This window comes from Ursus americanus, chromosome X, assembly GCF_024610735.1.
Source record: "Ursus americanus isolate L20-20 chromosome X, mUrsAme1.1.p, whole genome shotgun sequence".
NCBI classification, from domain to species: Eukaryota; Metazoa; Chordata; class Mammalia; order Carnivora; family Ursidae; genus Ursus; species Ursus americanus.
In genome coordinates, this window is record NC_142164.1 from 40,683,646 (window position 1) to 40,705,013 (window position 21,368).

At 34.0% G+C, this 21,368-nt stretch overlaps 1 protein-coding gene across 6 annotated transcripts in view; it reads right to left on the reverse strand.

Annotated features, from left to right (window-relative positions):
• Nucleotides 1-2,156: 2,156 nt before the first annotated feature.
• The window catches only part of NRK (Nik related kinase), a 127,958-nt gene continuing 108,746 nt past the window's right edge, over nucleotides 2,157-21,368 (reverse strand). For 2 of the 6 annotated variants that reach the window (XM_087860030.1, XM_087860028.1), the window contains exons 23-29: nucleotides 19,284-19,442; nucleotides 15,144-15,244; nucleotides 12,954-13,103; nucleotides 10,498-10,657; nucleotides 7,619-7,774; nucleotides 6,639-6,778; nucleotides 2,157-5,275 (exon numbers count right to left, since the gene is read on the reverse strand). In XM_087860030.1, coding sequence (XP_087716156.1) covers nucleotides 5,180-5,275; nucleotides 6,639-6,778; nucleotides 7,619-7,774; nucleotides 10,498-10,657; nucleotides 12,954-13,103; nucleotides 15,144-15,244; nucleotides 19,284-19,442 — 962 coding nt within the window. In that variant the 3' untranslated portion in view covers nucleotides 2,157-5,179. Of the gene's footprint in view, nucleotides 5,276-6,638; nucleotides 6,779-7,618; nucleotides 7,775-10,497; nucleotides 10,658-12,953; nucleotides 13,104-13,385; nucleotides 13,529-15,139; nucleotides 15,245-19,283; nucleotides 19,443-21,368 lie in introns of all 6 variants that reach the window. The other 4 variants (XM_087860029.1, XM_087860033.1, XM_087860031.1 and 1 more) reach the window with 4 other exon arrangements.

Here is a 21,368-nt window from a genome sequence, read left to right on the forward strand (position 1 = left end):
CACACAAAGATGTGAGCACAAATATTCAACATTATTCATAATAGCCCAAAGTGGAAACAACCCAAATGTCTATCAACTGATAAATGGATAAATAAAATGTAGTATATTCATAGCATGGGATATTATTCAACAAGAAAAGAAATGCAGTACATGCTACAAAGTACATTAACCTGAAAAGCATTTTTCTAATTGAAAAGATCCAATCACAAAAGACCACATATTGTATAATTCCATTTATATATACTGTCCAGAATAGGCAAATGTATAGAGACAGATAGCATATTAATGGTTGCCTAGGGTTGTGAAAGGTTGGAGGGTTGATGGTGAGTGACTATTAATGGGTATGAGGTGTCTTTTGGCGGTAATAAAATGTTCTGTAATTTGTGGTGATATTTGCACAATATGTAAATATATTAAGAGACAATGAAATGTGCACTTTAAAGTGGTAAACTTTATGGTATGCAAAGCAGTAGGTTATATAAGTCTGGAGCTCAGGAGAGTGGTTTCGAATAGAGATAATTATTTGGGTGTTGTCAGTGGATAGATAGAGGACATAAAAATGTATGAAAATAGATGCTGTCATCTATGGAGAAATTGTAGATAAAGAGATATAAGATACTAGAACTGAGCCCTGAGATACAACAACATTTAGAGATTAGAGGAATGAGAAGAAAACAGTAGAGGAGACAGAAGAAATGAGACAAGTTAGCAGAATTGTATATTTTTCTACAGTCACAATCAACTGCACTAATGATGTAGGAGACAAATCAGAAGAGAGTGGTATCCCAGAAGCCAAGAGAAGAAATTGTTTCAACGAGGAGAGAGTGATCAACTTTGCAGAACATTACTGATATGTTAAATGAAAGGGGATTGGGAAGAATTAGCATTGTATTTAACATTGTAGAGGTCATTGATGACCTTGAAAAGAGCTCTTTAGCTCTCTGCGTGGAGTAGTGGGGATGAAAATCTGATTGGAACTAATACAAAACCGATCTGAGTAAGAGGAACTGGATAAAATCAATTTGATATGTGGGTGGGTAAGAGGGTGGTTGGTTTTATTTTCTCAGTGAAGTGTGACTAGAGGTCATTAGGTGAGAATGAGGGAGGATATTTGGAGATTTTGGAGGATTAAGGAAAGAAAAAAACATGAATTTTTAATCTTCTTAGATGTGAGTGGACTAATCTGTAAGCCCACTACTCTGTTTGAGAATGATAAAGTTACTAATAGCAACTTCTACTAATTATCTACTGTGTCCCTATACTTTGGTAAAGTGTTCCTAGGATAATGTCCTCTTTCAACCTTGGGTCATCACCCTGCCCATTCTAACTGTGATGATATTTTTTATTCCTTGGCCCACTGCCCCTTAAAATAGTTGAAGTCTGTGGGTTCTATATATCAAGCTGAATGAATCAATTTGATCATAGAGGCACTTTGAATTTAGACTCTAAAAGCCTGGATGAGGTTGTCATGTCCAGGTAACCCAACTTGTGGATGCCTTGCCACACTTGACAAATTAGGACCACACTCATCTGGCCCTAATGGGAGAGCTTGGTAAACTTCTCTCCAGAATGTTCTGAGACAATAGAATACTCATGGGGCCATACCTCTAATGCTTCTGTGACCTGCTGAGAGAAGTGTCATTCCTCTTCTCTTCCCAAATGAAGGACTCAGCTTCCTTGACAGCCTGCCGTAATTATTCTGCCTTCCATTTTCAACCATCAGCCTGCACTAAACCCTTTCTTGAATGCTAAGAAACTATAAATCTTTTACTCTACTCTTTGGATAAGGTTTCTCCTCCTACTTCTTCACTGGACTTCAGGACACGGGGGTGGGATGGGAAAGGAGTCAGATTAAAATTTCCTTGGGTTTTACCCATGCTATGTGATGCTGTGCGTCTCTGTAAAGTCTCACATTTTGAGGAAAATTAATGTTTCTAATTCCACCATTGTACCTAGAAAAATTTTAGTCATATCAATATAACCCTCCTTAGCCAAATTCTTAATGGAGCAATAAGCAAAACTCCTAACACCTTCCAATCAGTGCCTTATTACATACTTCAAAGGAATGAATATTCCCTGAATGAATCATAATTCTGAGGCATTAGACAAACATATTTCAAATAATGATATCATTCAATAATTTTTAAAATGTTTATTTTTAGAGGTTGAACAATGGTTCATTACAGATTTTTTGATGAAACAATTAACAGTCTCAAAGATTATTTCAATAATTTTTAAAGTTAAAGCACAGACTGAATACAAATTGATTTAAATAGGCACAGTTTTAAAAAGAATTAAAGAGTATTTAAAGGATCCCATTGAATGCATGTGGTATTATTCTTAGTTTTATGAATACTGTTTCAATTAAATGAGTTCTGGCAGAAAACACCTAGTAATTATTTTCTCTAGAAACTGGTAGCACTGAAAATATTAAAAATTATGCATTCTAATGGTTTGTGTATATGCATGTATATATGTGTACATGTGTGTATATGCACACGTGTGATTTCTGCTTTGCCTATTTTACTATCTAAATGATTATCCTTTCCTACTTTTTCCTCTGAGGCTCTTAGCTTATTTCAACAGACGTAATCGCTCAGAGCTTTTCTTGTCAATCCTTTTCATATGTCATTTTCTAGTTTTCAAATAGTTCCAACAGTGCCTTTTATTTTGGACAAGGGCTTTGGTGAAAAAACTAAAGTACACTGAAATAAAACTGTATTCTGTCCCAATGTTACTCACAACCTGCTAGAACTTTCATGCTTTCAATCACAGGGCTAGGGGAATTGGCTGGTCAGGAGTCCCCCTTCACTGCTTCTGTAATGAGCTGGGGCTTCCAGGAGCTAATCTACGAAGTGAGGTATAGATATAATTTCTTCCATTATTGTGCACTGACTATGAAATTTAATTGTCCCTTCACTTTCTTGTTTCAGCTGGCAAAGGATATAAAAATTCCAGATGGAATAACATCAAAATTGGAAATATTCATTACCCATGAACCACTTTAAATATCTTCAATCCTTTCTATTGGGCTACCCAGCATTTCAATCTCCCTACATGATATGTACCCAGCTTTCTTTCTTCATTAACACCTCATCCTTTAAAGCTCAGTTACACATTTGCAATTTTTCTTGTTTGTGTACTTTGGGACATCTCTGTAGATTCAGTTCACTATGGTCTCTGTTTAGTAGAATAACAGCCACAAAGCACAATGGGAGTTGACTTCCTAAAATAGTTTACTGTCTTACTGCCTTAAAAATATGATTTTAAGATAAAACTTATTTTTGAATCTTAACTTTGAGTAAATATTATGAAGAAAAAATGAATTCTTAAAAGACTTGATTCTACACACTACTTAAATGAGAAAATTTTCTGAAATTCAAACATAGCAAGCTCCATTTGCTCAGCAATGAGGTACTTGCACAAAGTTCCCCATGGCTTTTTGGTGTACAAATTTATAATAATGAAGACTACTTCTAAGGAAATAATTTGACATAAATGTTTGTTTTCTCTTTAAACTACTGCATTTAAAAAGTCATTTGAGTTGTAAACACTCAAGGATAAGCCAGTTTTAGGATCACATTATTGTGTCACAGTAACAGAAATGTGAATCACATTTATTTCTTTAACTCATGGATTCAGGTTCTCCTAAATTCTCATTTTGAGCTACTACACTCTTGATATAAGTTGTTAGGAAAATCCAAATCATCATTCTTGGCACCAAGGTGTCAAGAAATAATGTGCTATCATGAAATCACACATAGTCAGCTGCTTTTGTATTTTGGTTAACCAGGTAGTTTGAAAATTACTATCCCGCTAGCACTGTCTTCATATTTATGAAGCAGACCTAGAGGAATTATACTGAGGTATACTTTGTGGTAATTCTGTTGCTTCTCTATTGCCCCAGAACTAACCATGGTATTGAGGATGGATATGCAGAAATTATGCTTTTCACCAGGTAGCAGTTACTATAGGTGACCAACACCACCTATCTATGGCGTCTATAACATATTGGGTGATGGACTAGCATGATTTTCACCACTCTAAATTTGATGAAAGTCATACTTTTTTCAAATTCTTTCTTTCTTCCTTTCTTTCACCTAAACATTAAGTTCCAACATGTGGACTTATCACTTTTAGATTAATTTCTGATTTTACAGAAATAGAAATAGGAAAAACATAAATAGTAGCAGCCAAGGTTTTTGTTGTTACATTTTGTTCTTTTTGTTTATAACTGGGGGAAACTTTTATATAGTTTAATCTGGGATTGGGAAAATATTCAATGTTGTCTGATGGTCCCACTGTTGGCCAGATAAAAATTTTGATAAATCAGTCAATCTGTCTTTGGGGGTTAGAATTTGACGCCTACTTTAAAGTATTTTTAAAAAAACTCATTCTACAGTACATGTGTATAGGAGTTCAGTCCTGTATTCAGGCTTGCAAGTGTATTATTTGGTGGTTTTTTTTTTTTTTAACAGCTATTGCACATCTTCAGGGCTTCTGAGGAAAATCAAGCATCTAAAACTTTCTTCCTCCTTATCAGGAGGAAACCAGCTTAACATGGTATGAAAAAAACACAACTGATCGTTGACTGGGGTCTTAACTGTCAAGGAGCAATAAGAACAGGTGGCCTTTTCCCCTTTATCATTGTAGTTTTCTCCAGGCATGTAGGTTGTTCAGCCTTAGTCTGGTTTATAGCATAGTCCTTATTATTTTTATTTAATAATCTAAACTTTGGTTCTTTATATGACTTTGCAAATGTGCATATAGTTTGTTGTTATTTTTATTTTTTCTGAAAAACCTCTCTCAGGGACAATTATTTTGAAAACTATTCGGAACCTAACTCATTACAGGTTTCTTTACTCCATGTAGTAAAATCTGAATATCGATACTGTCCAAACTGTCCAAAGAGTAATATTTGAATTCACAGTAACAACAGTTACAAAGTTTGTGCAAAAGACATTGTACACCATTGGAGTACATAGAGCTTGCTATAGTTAATTTTATATATAAAGCTGCATTTCTCATTAGAACTATTTTGTGCTACATTAAAAGTAAAGTATCTGATTTAATTTTTCCCTAACAATAAAACTGAATGCTCATTTAATCTCAGAAATTTTAAGATGCAAATTGCATATTTATGATGTTTGTAAATGTTGTAATAAATCATTGGAACCTTTTAAACACCATAATTGCTTTGGAGCTCTTCAAGTTTTCCAAGGGTCATGAAGTAAACCCGGCTATGGCGGTTACGCAGTGTAGAGGTAAAGAATAGCTGTAAAAAGAGAGAAAGAGACACCATCAGTAAATATTTAATATATTGTAACCTGATATTTCACAGATACATCTATAATTTCAATTATTCCACATCAACCAATTAAAATATTAAGCCATACTATATACTGGACAGGATTTACTGAAAGAACAAGACTTTAAATTGGTATGGAGTCTAAATTATATATTAAAAAACAATATTTTACCATATTCTATGTAATTGTACTTCATATGGTTTAAATAAAATTAGGTTTCTGTTGTGGCACTCATCTGCTGACATTCTTGATTGGTTTTGTTTAAGTATTCTCTTTGCTTTAAAAGAAATCTACTTTTACTCGAGTTGGCTTTACTTTTTCTTTTCATATATGGAAATGATTAAATTATTCAATGTTGTTCACCATTGTTGCTGGTGTTTAAATGGCCATTGAAATTTTCCACTTGGTGGGATTTTCTATTTCAGTGGAATGGACTAACATAAATAGATTGATATTATGAGTTAAACTAACCAGTTTAGAGAGGAGCATGTCTTATGAATATGGTCTGTGCCTCAAAGAAAATTAAAACAGAACATGAACATAAATAGCAAACAGAGGCCTCCTTGTTAGGACTAAGGCTTTCCACATCCACAATGAATATACTTAGAAGGGTTTTGACATTGATGATGATGATGATGATAACACTAGCGACCCTTGACTTAATACATTTTATGTGCCAGGCAATCTGTGAAATGCTTACTATATACACATTATCATTAATTTTCAAAATTGTTACCAGAGGAGTTATTACTATTTTCATTTTGGAGATGAAGGAACTAAGACTCAGGAAGATTAATCAACTTCCAAGTTCTTACACCTCATTAGGTGGCAGAGCTGGGACTGCATGCTAAGTCTATCTGACCTTGAACACTGGTTCTTCCCATTATGTCCCTTCATATTGCAAACCAGTACTTCTCATTCATGTACAATGCTTTACCCTGGTTGTTCTGATATTAATTTGAATCCTCTGCAATGTCTTCAAAATGTGGGTGTTTCCTAGTTTTATTAGGATTATTTTTTCATGCTATTATTTCTCATAGTATGTAGAGACTGTAATGATTTTATATGATGCATATTTTCCATTTAAACTATCTGAATTGGTTGTTAAAATTGATCACATTACACAAATAATTGACAAAGCTCAATTCTATTTTTCTTCCCTGTAAAATGGGATATTACTACTGCAAAATAAAAAATTGTTTTTATCAATGGTTTGCCAATTTGGGAATTATATCATTAATATATTTATGGCCAGAAGGAAAAGGATTTTCTTGCTTAATTTTCATTGCCTGCTTTATTTTTGTTACAACTGGGAGATATAAACAATACCTTGTCACCTCGGGTACACAGAAATCTCAGCTTCTTAATTGACCTGCGCTTCAGTTCACTTTCCAGAACCCTTGATTGAAAAGAGCGGACTTCGATGGCCTTTTGGCCCCATCCTGTGGTTCGCTGTGTACATTCAAAAGCTATAATAAAAATGTAAAAATCAGAAAAATACAATTTCTTTTCTATTAATGATAGTAAATTACTATTTTTAAAATTTTTTTATTATGTTATGTTAGTATAACCACAGTCAACATTTGATTATTAAGAGGCTCATTATTACAGTTCAGGTAAACACATTCTGTTTTTCCTCCTTCTATAGTCACTTGACAATTATGCTGCTCAGTAGTGGTATTCAAGCATGCTGTCTACTGTTACAGTTGTGATCAAAGTTGAATAACTAGATCTTAATTAGTTTTTGTATTCCTGTTCTCTAATGCCACAGAAAAAGCTAAGCATTAATTCTACCTGGTTTGTAGAAAGTAAAATCTACTGACAGTCATTTTTTAATTTCCAATTTAGTTGAGGTACAGCATTCCATAAGGGTTTGTATTTGTGCTCGAGTGACATACATAAAAACTTGATTAACTTCAAAATTAAAACTGTTAAAAATGACTTGCTCAGATAATGACTTTAGCAACTCTAATGAAAGTCAATGAATGATCACATTATAAACAGAACTAAACCTAATTTGATACTGTTTAGGCTGAGTCTGACTCAGGAAATTTCATTAAGATTTTAACTTTTGGACCCTGTGTCACCTACATGGTGACAATAAAGATTATGACAATTGGATGTTGACAGATAGTGACTATACTTATAGTGGTGAGCATTGAGTAATGTACGGAATTTTAAAATCATCATGTTGTATACCTGAAACTAATATAACACCATATGTCAACAATAATTCAATTCAAAAAAATATGACAGTTGCCTTAAAGCAGAAAACCTAATTATGTAAAGAGCCATATACTCAGGGGCACCTGGGTGGCTCAGACAGTTAAGCGTCTGCCTTCGGCTCAGGTCATGATCCCGGGGTCCTGGGATTGAGCCCCGCATCGGGCTCCCTGCTCGGTGGGAGGCCTGCTTCTCCCTCTCCCACTCCCCTTTGCTTGTGATCCCTCTCTCGCTGTCTCTCTCTGTCAAATAAATAAATAAAATATTTTAAAAAAAAAAGAGCCATATACTCAGCTGGTGCTGCAAGGTATTTTCTGACACAGAGAGCAGTATTATTGTTAAATGTTCAACTTATAAGTTGATTTTATGTACTTCATAAGACGTAAATTTCTATAAATAAATTCAGTCATGTACTTAAAATAATATCAAGATTTTGAGTCAAGCTGAAATAGTCTAGAAAACACCAAAACAAAGCACCTTCATTCCTGTTATAAACTTGACTAAAATCAGAATTCAGTTCACTAGACTTTCTATTTTCTTCTATTGTAAACACAATAAACTGAGTTGTTAAAATCATAATATAGTTTTAAAATTTTTATCATTCTCAAAAGTTCTATAATGCCTTTGTTTAAACCAAAATTTACCTGGCCTATATATGTATACACTAAATATGCATAAAAGGACTCATGAAACAATTATTAAAACTTTTATAAAAGTGACTTTTCATAGGCATAGTATAAGGCATTTTGAATTCCTCAATTAAAACTTAGCTAAGCATTTATAATCTCCTGTTTCCTTTTCATTACAATTCATAATATTTATGTGTATGAAATTGATCACAAAATTGTAATTAAATTGCAACTGCATTTTTATAGTTATATTCCCAATTGTATATTTATTCAGACAAATGGCTTTTCTGGAAGAAGACTTTATAAATCCAGTTTCAAACTGGAATTAAAATCACTCCATATACAAAGAAAGTGAGGGAAATCTATGATCTGAGTGATGGAAATAAATAATAGATTTAGTCTATCCGGATTTGAATTTTTGTCACTTATGTGAATACTTCATTAAAATTGGTATACTGTCAACAATCACACAGAGCAAAAAATTCTACATTTAATACTTGCTGAGTCCAAGCACACTGTTCATATGGCATTACATAATTTCCACCTTAATTCTGAAAAACATTAATTTGCCATTTAACCTAGCAACTGAGTTAGCTTGCTTATGAAATGGGATCCACTGATTTGGAGTGGGAATGCTTAGTGATACCTGCTGTGATTGCTAAGCTTCTATATATTTGTTTGAAAATACAAAGCAATGATCTTATTATTATTGAAAACATCTATTATATCTCAAGAAATGTAAATTTTAGATTGGGGAAATCTGGATCTAGGTTAGTTTTAAATAGCAAAGCAGTTGTTTTTAGACAGAAAGGGAAATTAATTTCCTTAATATAAATTTTATACTGTAGTCTTTAGTATATTCTCAAAATATCCTTAATACACAAATCAAAATATCACATTCTTATAGTGCTATAGTTAATTTTACATAGAGAGAGATGTTTTTTCAAATTCTTGCAACTTAAAATAGCTTTTCGTTTTAGGTCAGAAATTGTCCTGCCTAAGGACGAGTTACCAGATGACATTTTAAGACCCCTTTGATTCCTATGATTATCTAGTGGCACATATATAGGGGTTTGCTCAGTTTCCCATTTGAACTGCATTTTCTTATTTCAATTTCTGATTAACGTATTGATCACAAAATTACCACTGTAAAGGTTAGAACAAGATTCACTATTTTCAGTTTCTTTTGCCCCAGATCTGTCAATTATAAGCATTTACTTCTGTCACTTAAAATGTTTTTAAGCCCTTGAGAGTTCTTCCGTTTGAAGAAAATGGGAGAGGTTTTCAGGACAATTGTTAACACTGTGTGCAAAGAGAAAAGATTCTACAGATGCAGTGCAAAGTGCCATCATCCCATAATGAAAAAAATGTCCATTAAAAAGCAGTTCAAACTAGCCTTTAAAGCTACATAGGGATCACATTTAGCCATTTCATAAAGATTTCAGAAGCTTCTCGCTCCTTAATAGACTAACTTTCTCTATCTCTCCTTCCTTCCCTTTACTTCTCCTTCCCATTTCTCCTTTATTTGCTTCATTAATCCCCTCTTCTTTTCAGGAATGTTTATCCTCCATCAAATCATTCTACTCTCCTTAATATTTGTACTGTTCATATGTATTCTTTTTCCTGTCTAGAATCACCTTTGTAGTCACCAAGCCTCAGGGACATCCATAAGAGTCTCAAGTTATTCATATTTTCCAGATCAGCAGTCCTGCATTCGTCAAGAAGAAAAAAAATGTCCTGGCCTGATGAAGATGAAAGGCAGTTTTCTTTATGTTGCCATCTGGATAGTACCTAATAGGCATTCCAGACAGTCATATTTATCTCTTTTGTAAATGAAAGATGATGAAATCTTAGTGACAACCAATATGTCACATACTTAATTTGTATTTGATTCTTCACAGGATTACCACTCTCTAAATAGAACACCATTTACTATATGAAATAGAAATATTCTGCTCTTCTTTTATGATTATTTGGCAGTCTCCTAAGATAAAGGTAAACCCCAAAGATCAATGTGAGGGAATGAAGCATTTCCAACATCTGCATAAAATCTGCAAGCAAAGTGAGTTAAAATAAAATTATAGATTATTGTGGAAAGGAATTCCTCCCCTATTTTAATTATATAATTATTGCACATGAACAACTAAGACAGTCAAAATTAGTCTCTTTGTGGTAGCCTTGTGAATTTATTAATCATATGGCAGACATACAGACCTTACTAAGGGAATAAGGATATAGTATCCTAAACTAACCTGATATGCCTTGAAAAAATGTGATATTTCAGAAAACAGAAGTTTCTCTGAGATCATATAAAAGAGAAAAATTTTTGTACACACCTACTGAAGATGGTATGTCTTTCCACGCTTCAAGGATCTTCTTGAAGAGTTGTTCATTTGCTTCCATAGAAAGGGCTTCAGCATTGAAGGTGAGCATCATGCCAATTCCCAAGGAATCAGGTAAAATGATGATATTCTGTGGTATAATGATTTCCAGGGGCTGGAATTATGTTTCATAAAGATTTATATGTCCAACATTTTATCATTACTACTTTAATTGAAGCAGCTTGGCTGAGCAATAAAGACCAAAAAGGGGTTCGAAGTGCAGGGAGGAAGAGAAACTTCTATATTAATATTAAACAGCATGCTACCCAACACTTGAAAAGAGCCTTTCCTATGTCATAAAGGCATCAGTCTTTAATAGTGTCCTTTATATTTAGGAAAAAATTTTTGAAAAAGAAACATATATTTCCAAAAGAAAAAAATTTGTTGAAATTTAACAAAACATGTATAATGGTAGAAGAAACATTACTTGTTACAGATTGGGACTTCAGATTCATTTCAGCACATTAATGAATAATTTAGTGATGAATATGTGAACCAACTAATAAATACACAATCACTGGTTATCTAGCCAATTCATTTAAATCAGAAATAGAAAATTAAAATAGATTGAGCTTAAAATGTTTATAAGGGACAACTTTATAATATTCATCACTACTTGAAATATAACAATCATTCTCCCTTCACAAAAAATGTTGGATTTCTTGTCCAACTTATAAATCATAAAATGTCTTCAATATATAAATACTGAGATGTATTAGGTGACATAATATGAAATACTAAGAAATATATAAGAATTTGTAAATTTTATGATGCATAAAACAATGTGACAAAATTAAAACTACAGAAATTGCCACATTAATAGTATTTTCCTGAGAAATGAACAATTACATTCCTTTATTTCTCTAAATTAGCAAGTTACAAGAAAAAAAAGGTCAGAAACTATACTTGCCAAACCCAGCGTACTCAGGCCAAGTGCTTGAGGCCATGTCTCAGCAACAACAATCCTTAAAACTAAAATGGGGATCCAGAGGCAAAAAGCAATTTTAATACGTTCCCTGGGCACTTGCATGAGCAATTGAATCAGGAAAGAGATGAAGGAGGAGAGAAAAAGAAATTGCAAAAAAGAAGGTTGTCTCAAAAATAAATTTGTTTAGAATAAAGCTGAACTGCTGTAAATCCAGAAAGCCCCAGAGGTAATTCCTTGCTTCTCAGATGATTCCTGCAGTAACCAGATATCTTTTAGCACACATGGCTCCCTTGTAGCATTACAGGCTTTGTAATCTGGCACTCTTGGAAAAATATCATTTTTAGTACATTCTGTTTCAGAAGACACTCCCCTCCCTTTTATTAGAGTCCTTTCTCCTTTAATGGGTTAGGACACTAGGGCATTTAGCTAAAAATGCTATTTTTGAATATACTTAAGGTAACCTAATTAGGTCAGAAAATAATTTTTTTAAAAAACCGATCTCTCATTCTTGCTTCTACGATAATGAACTGATTGCTTCAAAAGGAAATAATTCCCTTTGCTTGGTAATCAACTGGAACACAGACTGCAATCTTCTTGAATGACGTTTCAAATAAGTACAAACTTGGACCAATATTGCAATGTTTAATATGGCACTAGCTTCAAAATAAAGGCTATCTGCCATTACATTAAAAAAAAAAGGATGCAAGAAGCTATGGAACAGTCCAACTGAAAAGTACTATAATACTTACATTAATATTAATCTGAACTCATACCTAAGTGGCTTTGGCTGGGCTTGGTTCAATATTTTCTACATTATAAAAAGGATGATTTCTGTATACTCATAGGTGACAACTGAATGATGAACTAATTAGATTGTTAATATGACCAAAACTTTTTTAATGTTTCCACTAATAATTTCCACTAATAATTTGACTAATAATTTGACACAAATGTATGAGGCAATTCTGAAAGCTGTAATTTGCTATATATCACAGTTAAAGTAGTACAATTTGGATAAAGAAGAGGATAATAATGCTGCAATACTGGTGTATTTTTAAAGAATCTGTTTATGTATTATGGAGTGCAGAGGGACTAAAAGCAAAGATTGCAAACTCATTCATCTATTAAGACTGGTTATTATAAATATATAAAGGTAGATACATAGGCAATGTGTAGTATATATTTCATTTAAAGGGGGGCAGGCGTACACAAATAAAAAAAATAAAAAAATAATAAAAAAAGAAAGGGGCAAGCATGAATCATTTCCAGTTGATAATGGCCAGATACTAATAAGGGCCAGATGTCTGGACTAAGAAACCATCAGTGATTTCTGTTTATCCCTGACTACTTTCTGGTACTCTATACTTACCTTTTAGGTTTCAGTTCCGGTACAGATATTGATAATCATATTTTTAAATCTTTAAGAGTTTTGACAGTTGGAAAAACTCAAATTGTGGTGTACAATAATTTCTAGGGATCTTACGTTATTTGGCAGAGTCACATCAGACATAACCTCAGATTCTGCATCGATGATGTGATATCCATCTGCTGAGCTGAAGAAAATCTTTAGTCTTTTTTCAGAACCAATAGCCAGGTCAACTGTCACTGGCTTATGACCAACTGTTGGAAACACCTGTAGATATAAAACCAAATATGGCCAAAAGGCCAAAAATGACACTCTGACTAAGGCAAAAACTCCCCCTGCCCTTTTGTTTAACAGGTTTATAAAACCTGTTTAAATTACATAATATATTTAGACTATGTATTATGACTTTTTCTTAGGTCTGTTACTACCACAAGAACATAATTATATTCAGTTTCTAAATTTTGAGTTTCCCTTCAGAGGCCAAATCTCCAACGATCATAAGAACCTTGTTTGGCCCTGCACTCTGTTTGTTGTCTTTAAATTCCTTGCCTTGAGCTTCAGCAAATGAAGGAGCTCATCTGGTCTCTTAAACCGGTTCGCTGGATCAGCTGCCTGTATTTTTGCCAGTATTCGTATATAAGCTTCATAGGACATGTAGTCTCCTTCGGAGTCTGCTGATTGATCAATGCATACTTGGTAGGGAATGAAAAAGGCCAGACATGTTAACCTACCATAGACTGGATGTACTCTAGGCTCCTATGGTTCCTAGTCCAAGGAAACAAAAAGCCAAACAGGATTCATTGCCAAGTTCAGGTCACAGTAGAGGACTGGGCATCACAGGATTCACCATACTGTAGTCATGAGGTGAGATTCAAGAACTGGAGGGAGGACTTAGACCAGGAACTGTATATCAGGCTAGACAGACTGTTGGTACTTATCTTCTTTGTTTTCCAGCTCCATATCAGGCAGCTCTGACCAATCAGCAGACAGCCAAGAACAAACCCATATCCAAATACGGACAGCTGACCCAAGGCCCAATTTAGGGAGATCAGATCAGAGATGTAATTTGTGTCAGGGCAGGCACAGACTGTCTATATAGTTGTCTGTGCTACTTACAAAAGAACATATTTATTGTGCAAATAGACATCGAGAGGCAGTCATAAAAATTAGTCCATCTTTATTGCATACATGCGATGTTTTGGCTGCAAAATATACCATGTAAGACCTTGACCTAAGATACAAAAATATGTCATAAATACCTTGCTGGAGTCTATCATGATGTGTCCTTAATCAGTGCTTTGTAAAAACTTGTCCATGGACCAACTAGTTCAAAGTCACCTGGAACATTTGCTAAAAATATAGATTTCCAGGCCCCACTCCAGACCTGCTAATTCAGCCTGAGGTTGGGTCTGAGATCTAAACTTTTAACAAATGCTCCAGATGATTCTGATGTATACTCCAGATTAGGAGTTACTGTACTCTATACAATGCTCCCAGTTCATTAATCAGTCCTCACTGTTATGGAATAAACACAAAATAATCCTATTTACATAGAATTCTGGAGTATCATTAAAAATAATAAAGATAGAAGGAGTCCCCAGTTTATGAGATGAGATTAAAAAATCATTAGCAACATAACTGTTTGGGACACCAACTGGTTACCTTAAGAGGGTGATCCATAGAAGTTCAGTTAAACCATAATAAAGGTGGAAATATTACTGGTAATCCAAATAAGCCTAACCACCATTCCTTGCAATAGTTCTGGAGAGAAATGTGTTTAGAGTTCCAGCTTGGAAGAAATATAGTCCCACCCTGCCCTTTCCTCCCCAAACCCATCTATTGTAGCCCTGGTAATTAGAGCAAAGGCTTTCTCTTCCCTCATTCCTTTTCCAGTGGGGCTCCCCCCTCTACCATTGCCACACCTTTCCTTACCTTCCCTCTGCTCTCCACCCCCCACTAAGAGAGAACAGGGACTTTCTTAGCTTCAAGTCATTGGGGTGGCACCCAAAGCCTGTGTTTGGGGCTCTAGAAGAGAAGGTCTTCATGTTGACTACAGGAATTGGGAGAGAGGAGCTGGTAGGGAGGTCCTCTAAGGGGAGGGGTCAGGGGTTTCCCTCACACTCTCCCTTGCTGTGGTGCCTGTGAATTATCTAAAAAAGGGTTAAATGATAATTATTGACATGGTATAGTCAAATTACATTAACTGTAGAAGAATGGTATATATTTTTGCTACTATATTTCAAAATATTTCTCTGTTTACAATTTCTCAAAAGAGAACCATATTAGCCAAAGAAGGAGACCACTTACTTTAATAGCAGTGCTTTCATCGAAGGACTTTGGTGCCCAAGCATAAAGGTGAATTGATGATTTCAAAGCAATTGCAATATATGTTGTTTCTTCATGTTGGACTACAATGATAAAATACAAAGAAGTAACAATGCCACAGAGTTAACAAGAACACTCAGGTATTTGTATTGGTCATTAAAAATATTATAACCACAATATAAGAACACATATCATATATATTTAGAAAAGCTATTTAGTTACATTTTGGTGCCCCCCAAAAGGTGACAAAACTAACTATATAGTTTTATGAACTGTATGCATTAGCCTTCAAGAGCACTCTGTACACTGAAAACTACAGAACATTGCTGAGAGGAATTAAAGAAGACCTAAATAAATGGAAAGACTTCTTTTGTTAATGGATGGGTAGACTTAACATTGTTAAGAGGGCAATACATGGATGGACCTAGAGGATATTCTGCTACGTGAAATGAGTCACACTGAGAAAGACAAATTCTTATGACTTCACTCATGTGGAAACTAAAAAACAAAACAAATGAATAAACAAACAAAAAGCAGAATCAGACCTATAAATACAGAGATCAAACCGATAGTTGCCAGAGGGAAGGCATGTGGGGGATGGGCAAAATGGTGAAGGGGAGTGAGAGGTATAGGCCTCCAGTTAGGGAATGAATAAGTCATGGAAATAAAAGGTACAACATGGGGAATACAGTCAGTGATATTATAATAACATTGTGTGGTGACAGATGTTAACTACACTTGTGAACACAGCATAACATACAGAGAATTTGAAGCACTATGTTCTACACCTGAAACTAATGTAACATTATGTGTCAACTATATTTAAAAAATCCAGCTGAGCCCTGGTCAGCTCAAAGACTTATGAGAAATAATAAATCACTGTTGTTTTAAGTCACTAAATAAATAAATAATAAAAATGTCCATATTTTTAAAAGAAGATTCAATGCAATTGCTATTAAACTCCCAATGGCTCTTATGCAGAAAGGTAAATGCTGGTCTTAAAATTCACATGGAATTGGAAGAGGCCCCAAATAGCCAAAACAATCTTGAAAAAGAAAAACAAAGTTAAATGACTCATACTTCCCAAATTCAAAACTTACTACAAGCTATAGTAATCAAAACAGTGTAGTACTGAGATAAGGATAGATATATAGATCGACAGAATAGAATTGGCAGTCTACTGATAAAATTATGGTCAATGGTATCCTGACCATTCAATTGGGAAAGAATACTCTCTTTAATAAATGGCACTGGGACAACTGAATATCCACATACAAAAGAATAAGTTGAACCCTTACCTCACACCATATACAAAAACGAATTCAGAAGGGCCAAAGACCTAAATCTAAGAGCTAAAACTATAAAACTCCAAGAAGTAAATATAGGAATAAATCTTCACGGCAATGGATTTTTATATTTGACACCAAAAGCATAAGGAACAACAGTAAAAAATAAATTGGGTTTCATCCAAATTAAAATTTGGGGGGTATCAAAAGACACTCTCAAGAAAATGAAAAGATAACCTATGAAATGGGAGAAAATATTTGAAAATCATATATCTGATAAGGTCCTAGGATCCAGAATAGATAGAATGCTTACAACTCAACAACAAAAAGATGACAGATGATAGATAGATAGATGATAGATAGATGATAGATAGATAGATAGATAGATAGATAGATAGATAGATAGATGATAGATAAATGATACACACATACATACTTGACAACATTAGCTATCAGGGAAATACAAATCAAACTACAATAAGATGCCACTTCACACCCACTTGGATACCTAGAATCAAAAGACAGACATCTACAAGTGCTGGCAAGGATGAAGAGAAAATGGAGCCTCCATACTTATGGCAATGTAAAATGGTGCAGCCACTTTGAAAAACAGTCTGTCAGTACTATCCAAGAGAAAAGAAAACTTGCATTCCCATGAACAGACACATGTATGGAATGCTAATAGCCGCCAAAAACTGGGAGAAGTACAAATGTATAAACAGTGAATGTATAAAAATTGTGTAAACAAAAGGTATATCTATACAAAACAATACTATTCAGCAATAAAAAATAAGTACTGATACACGTTATACAGACTACAGCATGCCTAAACCTTGAAAACATTATACTAAGTGACAGAAGCCTGTCACAAAGACCATATATGATTCCAGTTAAATAAATTGCCCAGAAAAAAATATATATAGCAAAGGAAGGTAGATCAGTGGTTATTTAGGACTATCAGGAGAATAAGGTGAATGTAAGAGGAATGGAATGTAGAGTGATTGCTAATGGCTATGGGGGTTCTTTTTGGGATAATGAAAATTAGATTAAGATAATGGTTATACAACTCTATAAACATACTAAAAACCATTGACTGTATACTTCTAAATGGGTACATTTTATGATACATAAATTATTCCAATACAGCTGTTTTTAAAAAAAGAGAAAAATGAATAAGAAGTATATGGTTTCCCTCAGATAGACCTTCTGATTCTTATGGAATATGTTGGCTAGATTTATATTTTGTGCTAAAACCCTTCTTCCTTAGCAGGAATGTTGCTTCTTTCCTTTCTAGTCAGATTTCATCAGAGACCAAATATAAGGTTTGTCTTTCTATCCCCCCTTCTCTTATTCATATTCTATATTTCTCTGATTCTAGTTTTTTTTATCTTTTTATTTTACACTGCTTCCAAGTAGGTCAAAGTAGCATGATTAATAAACCCCCAACAAGCAAAGAAATTCTCTGTTAAGCAAACACTTCCTAGAATTTTAATACATGGCAGTAGTTGGTGTCAGTCAATTATTTTATGGATCTTGAAAGGCTATGAAACACCATGCAAGTATGAGTACATGGCTGTCCCACTGTATGAAGATGCTACCGTTTTACTTGTCAGTAGACAAAGGTTTCTGGTTGTTATGGGAGTTGGGGAGGCCGGAATGGGGTCAGCCAGGAAAACACATCTTAACTAGTCCATCTACTTACCAAGAACACAGATTTGCAAGATATTATTGTAATTCATTTTTGTAAACTCTTATTGAATTAAAAAATTTACAAGTTAATAGGAGGCAGGCGGTTCTGCTATATAAACTCCTTGTTTAACATCTGGGGATCTCTTTCACCTTTGGCTACCAAATACATATAATATGATTTAGAAGAGAGTAGTGATACATAAAACTAGAAGAAATTAGTGTATTTATTTAATTCCTGATTTGTCTGGGTACTCATTTCTCCCTTTAATGGTGTATGTGTACTTACAAATCTATTCTGGAAAAGCATATTATTTTCAGAACAGAAATGGTCGGTCAGAATAGCAATATTCTGCTAAAACTCATATTATGTGATTCCAGCTATCTCTTACCTATTCCACTAGCTCTGTCTGAAGGAGCAATTAGTGAAAAGTAAAGAAGAAAACAAAGGCTGAGAATAGAGGAGATTTGCTTCAGAAATAGAACAGAAGGGGATAACATCAATTTCTAGCTGTTGACAGATGAGTGAAGGATTCTGAGACCATGGAGTTGTTACTTCATTTTGCAGGGAATGGTTGTAAAGAGATAGGACATATGAAAACACTTTAATCAGACAGAAAATATTTAGCAATTATACTCATGAATATTGACAGCGGGAGCAAGAGCCAGCAAACCACTGAAGAATTTTCTATTGGACTCATTGCAAAGTTTTCTGGTCAGTATTAAGATAAAATTTCCAGTTTAAGAAAGTAGAATTATTATGTGATTCTATTTTACTGCTGTTTCAAGAAAAGAGAGTATCATATGAATCTCCTTGCAGGTTATTGATGATACATCAAGAACATTTATATCGAGGCAAGAAAAGAAGTATCAGTTCATCGGGACTAATTAGAATGACTGGAAAGGGAAGAAAGGTGAGAAAGTAAATCAAACTTAACTTCAGTAACTATTTAAGTCACTGAATATTTTCTCAACAGCCATGATTGTGACATAGAAGACCTGGAAACTATCTCAGTGAAATTCACTCATTGTTGTATAGAAAGTTGTAAATTCTTTTCTTTATCTACTTTGCCTCTCACAACAATGTACTTTACTAAACGAAGGAAAGCAAACTTTATATAGCTACAGTAAACAAAAAAATGGGACTTACGGACACTGAAGTGTTCACAACCTGTCAACTTATCAATAGCTTTGCAGGCTTCCTCTGTCTTTAACATTTCCTCTTGTCTTCTTTTACTTTCTGGATCGTCATTCAAAATCTTGTTCCTCAGCCAGGTCAAATGATACACCCTAAGTCTGTTCTTATGGCCTGATAGGTAAGATACAGTGCTTTAATTCAGTCTATTTTTTTCATACTAGAAAAACAAAACAATGAAAGTATTTTGCCCTTTTAACCGAATGTTCTCATTAAAGTAAAAAGCACTTTTAGAAAACTCTACACTAACTAGATTCTTCCCTTCAGAATTTGTAAATATGATAGCAAAGTCTTTCTTAGTCTCTCACTTCCAAGAGATAGTCAAAATGTCTATCAGCTGCCTATGTGCCTGTCTGAAGAGAAGTAAAATACTTCTTTGGGACAAGTTAAGACTGCCATGGTGCAGCAACAGAATTACCATCCATTCATTTATATTTTGGCTTTTATCTAAGTCATGATCCTTCTGGGATTTGGAGACCCAGAAGCTGTCCTTGGTAGTATGTATGTATGAGAGGAACGTCTTATGTATTGACTCTTAGGAATTCAGAGCTAGCGGGAAGGGTCTCTTTGTGCTCTTTCATTCCAGCATACTTACAAAATAACTAAAGTTTTATTATTTTTTCCTCAATCAAATTTATCTTTGTTGCTTATTTTCTAATTGTAAACCCCAGCGAATTCTTACAATTCTTCAGGAAAAACAGGCCTTTGAATTACACATTTGTTTTCATACATAGTGACTTTATATTCATTTTTTACAGTTTATTGTTATAAGATTTCTAGGCTCAACAATAAGATTCTTATGTGATTAATCTTACATATGTTTTTACATGACATTTTTTGAAGCAGCATTAGAATTCAGACATCTATGTCTGTTTCCATTCTACTCTTAAGTGGTAGAATAAATGTGTGCTCTAAACTATTAGGTATCTTTCTACACTGGTGTTCTCAGTGTTACTCGATGCAAAAACAATCCACATTTGAGAAAAACTTAAGCATTAAAAAGGGCACGTTTGGGTTAGAGAAAGCTGGATAAAAAGTAAAGAAATCTGTTATCCAGATGTGCAGTCTCTCAGCTACCCAGATGATTTCAAAATCTAAACGTTACATCTGTGGACCTCAAACAATTATAAATGAATGAAAATGAAACATGATTAAAAAATCATGAAGCTTTAGCATATCTATAGGGGATTTTCTCCCCTAACCAAAACTTAAAGCAAAATTAATAATTTTTAGGAATATACATAATCATTAATTAATGTGCCATATAGCTATTAAATTAGGTATAGACAGGAAGCATGAAAACACATATAAATAACTGTAATTAGCATAATTTAATTCTACAGTGAAACCATTTTTAAACTTTTTCTATCACTTTGTCAGTTGTCCTTTGCCTATATTTGACTTTAGTACTAGTGTTTTCTAATACCAAGTAATGCTTAGTAATGACAATTATTATTAACATCTGTTTACTTGCTCTTTCATATTCAGAGATTCAGGTTCTGACTGACCAAGAATAAGAAGTTCAATTACTATGTGGGAAGAAGTTAGACATCTTAGGGTATCCATTCTTGTTACTAATCCTATCTGTAGGCCCTCATGATAGGTAAGGCTGTGCCAGGGACAACAGAGTTTCATTTTTATCCAAGTATTGCCCACTTTGTTCTTCGTTGCTTCTAGCACATCACAGGAAAGTATATGATGGATGTGGTCATGTGCACATGGGTGGGTGAAATTGTGAGTTGTAAAATTGCAGGTGGCTGCTCAGAAAGGACCTGAAAGATGTAAATGGCATGTTTTTTTTCTTATCAAATGACCTAGGTGAAGTGTATTACAATCAAATATCCAGACATCAAAGGAGAGTGAGAAGTTAGTTTAAACTGTAAATAGATAAGAAAACACAAGTAGGAAAGTTTAGTGTCCCAATTTAAGGTTATATTTAAAGTGCTTTCCTATGAACATTTTCACCTGAGAAAGTCTTTAGCCTAGTTTGGAATCTAATTAATCTACATAATTACTTAGCTAATTTTAGTTCTTAAACAA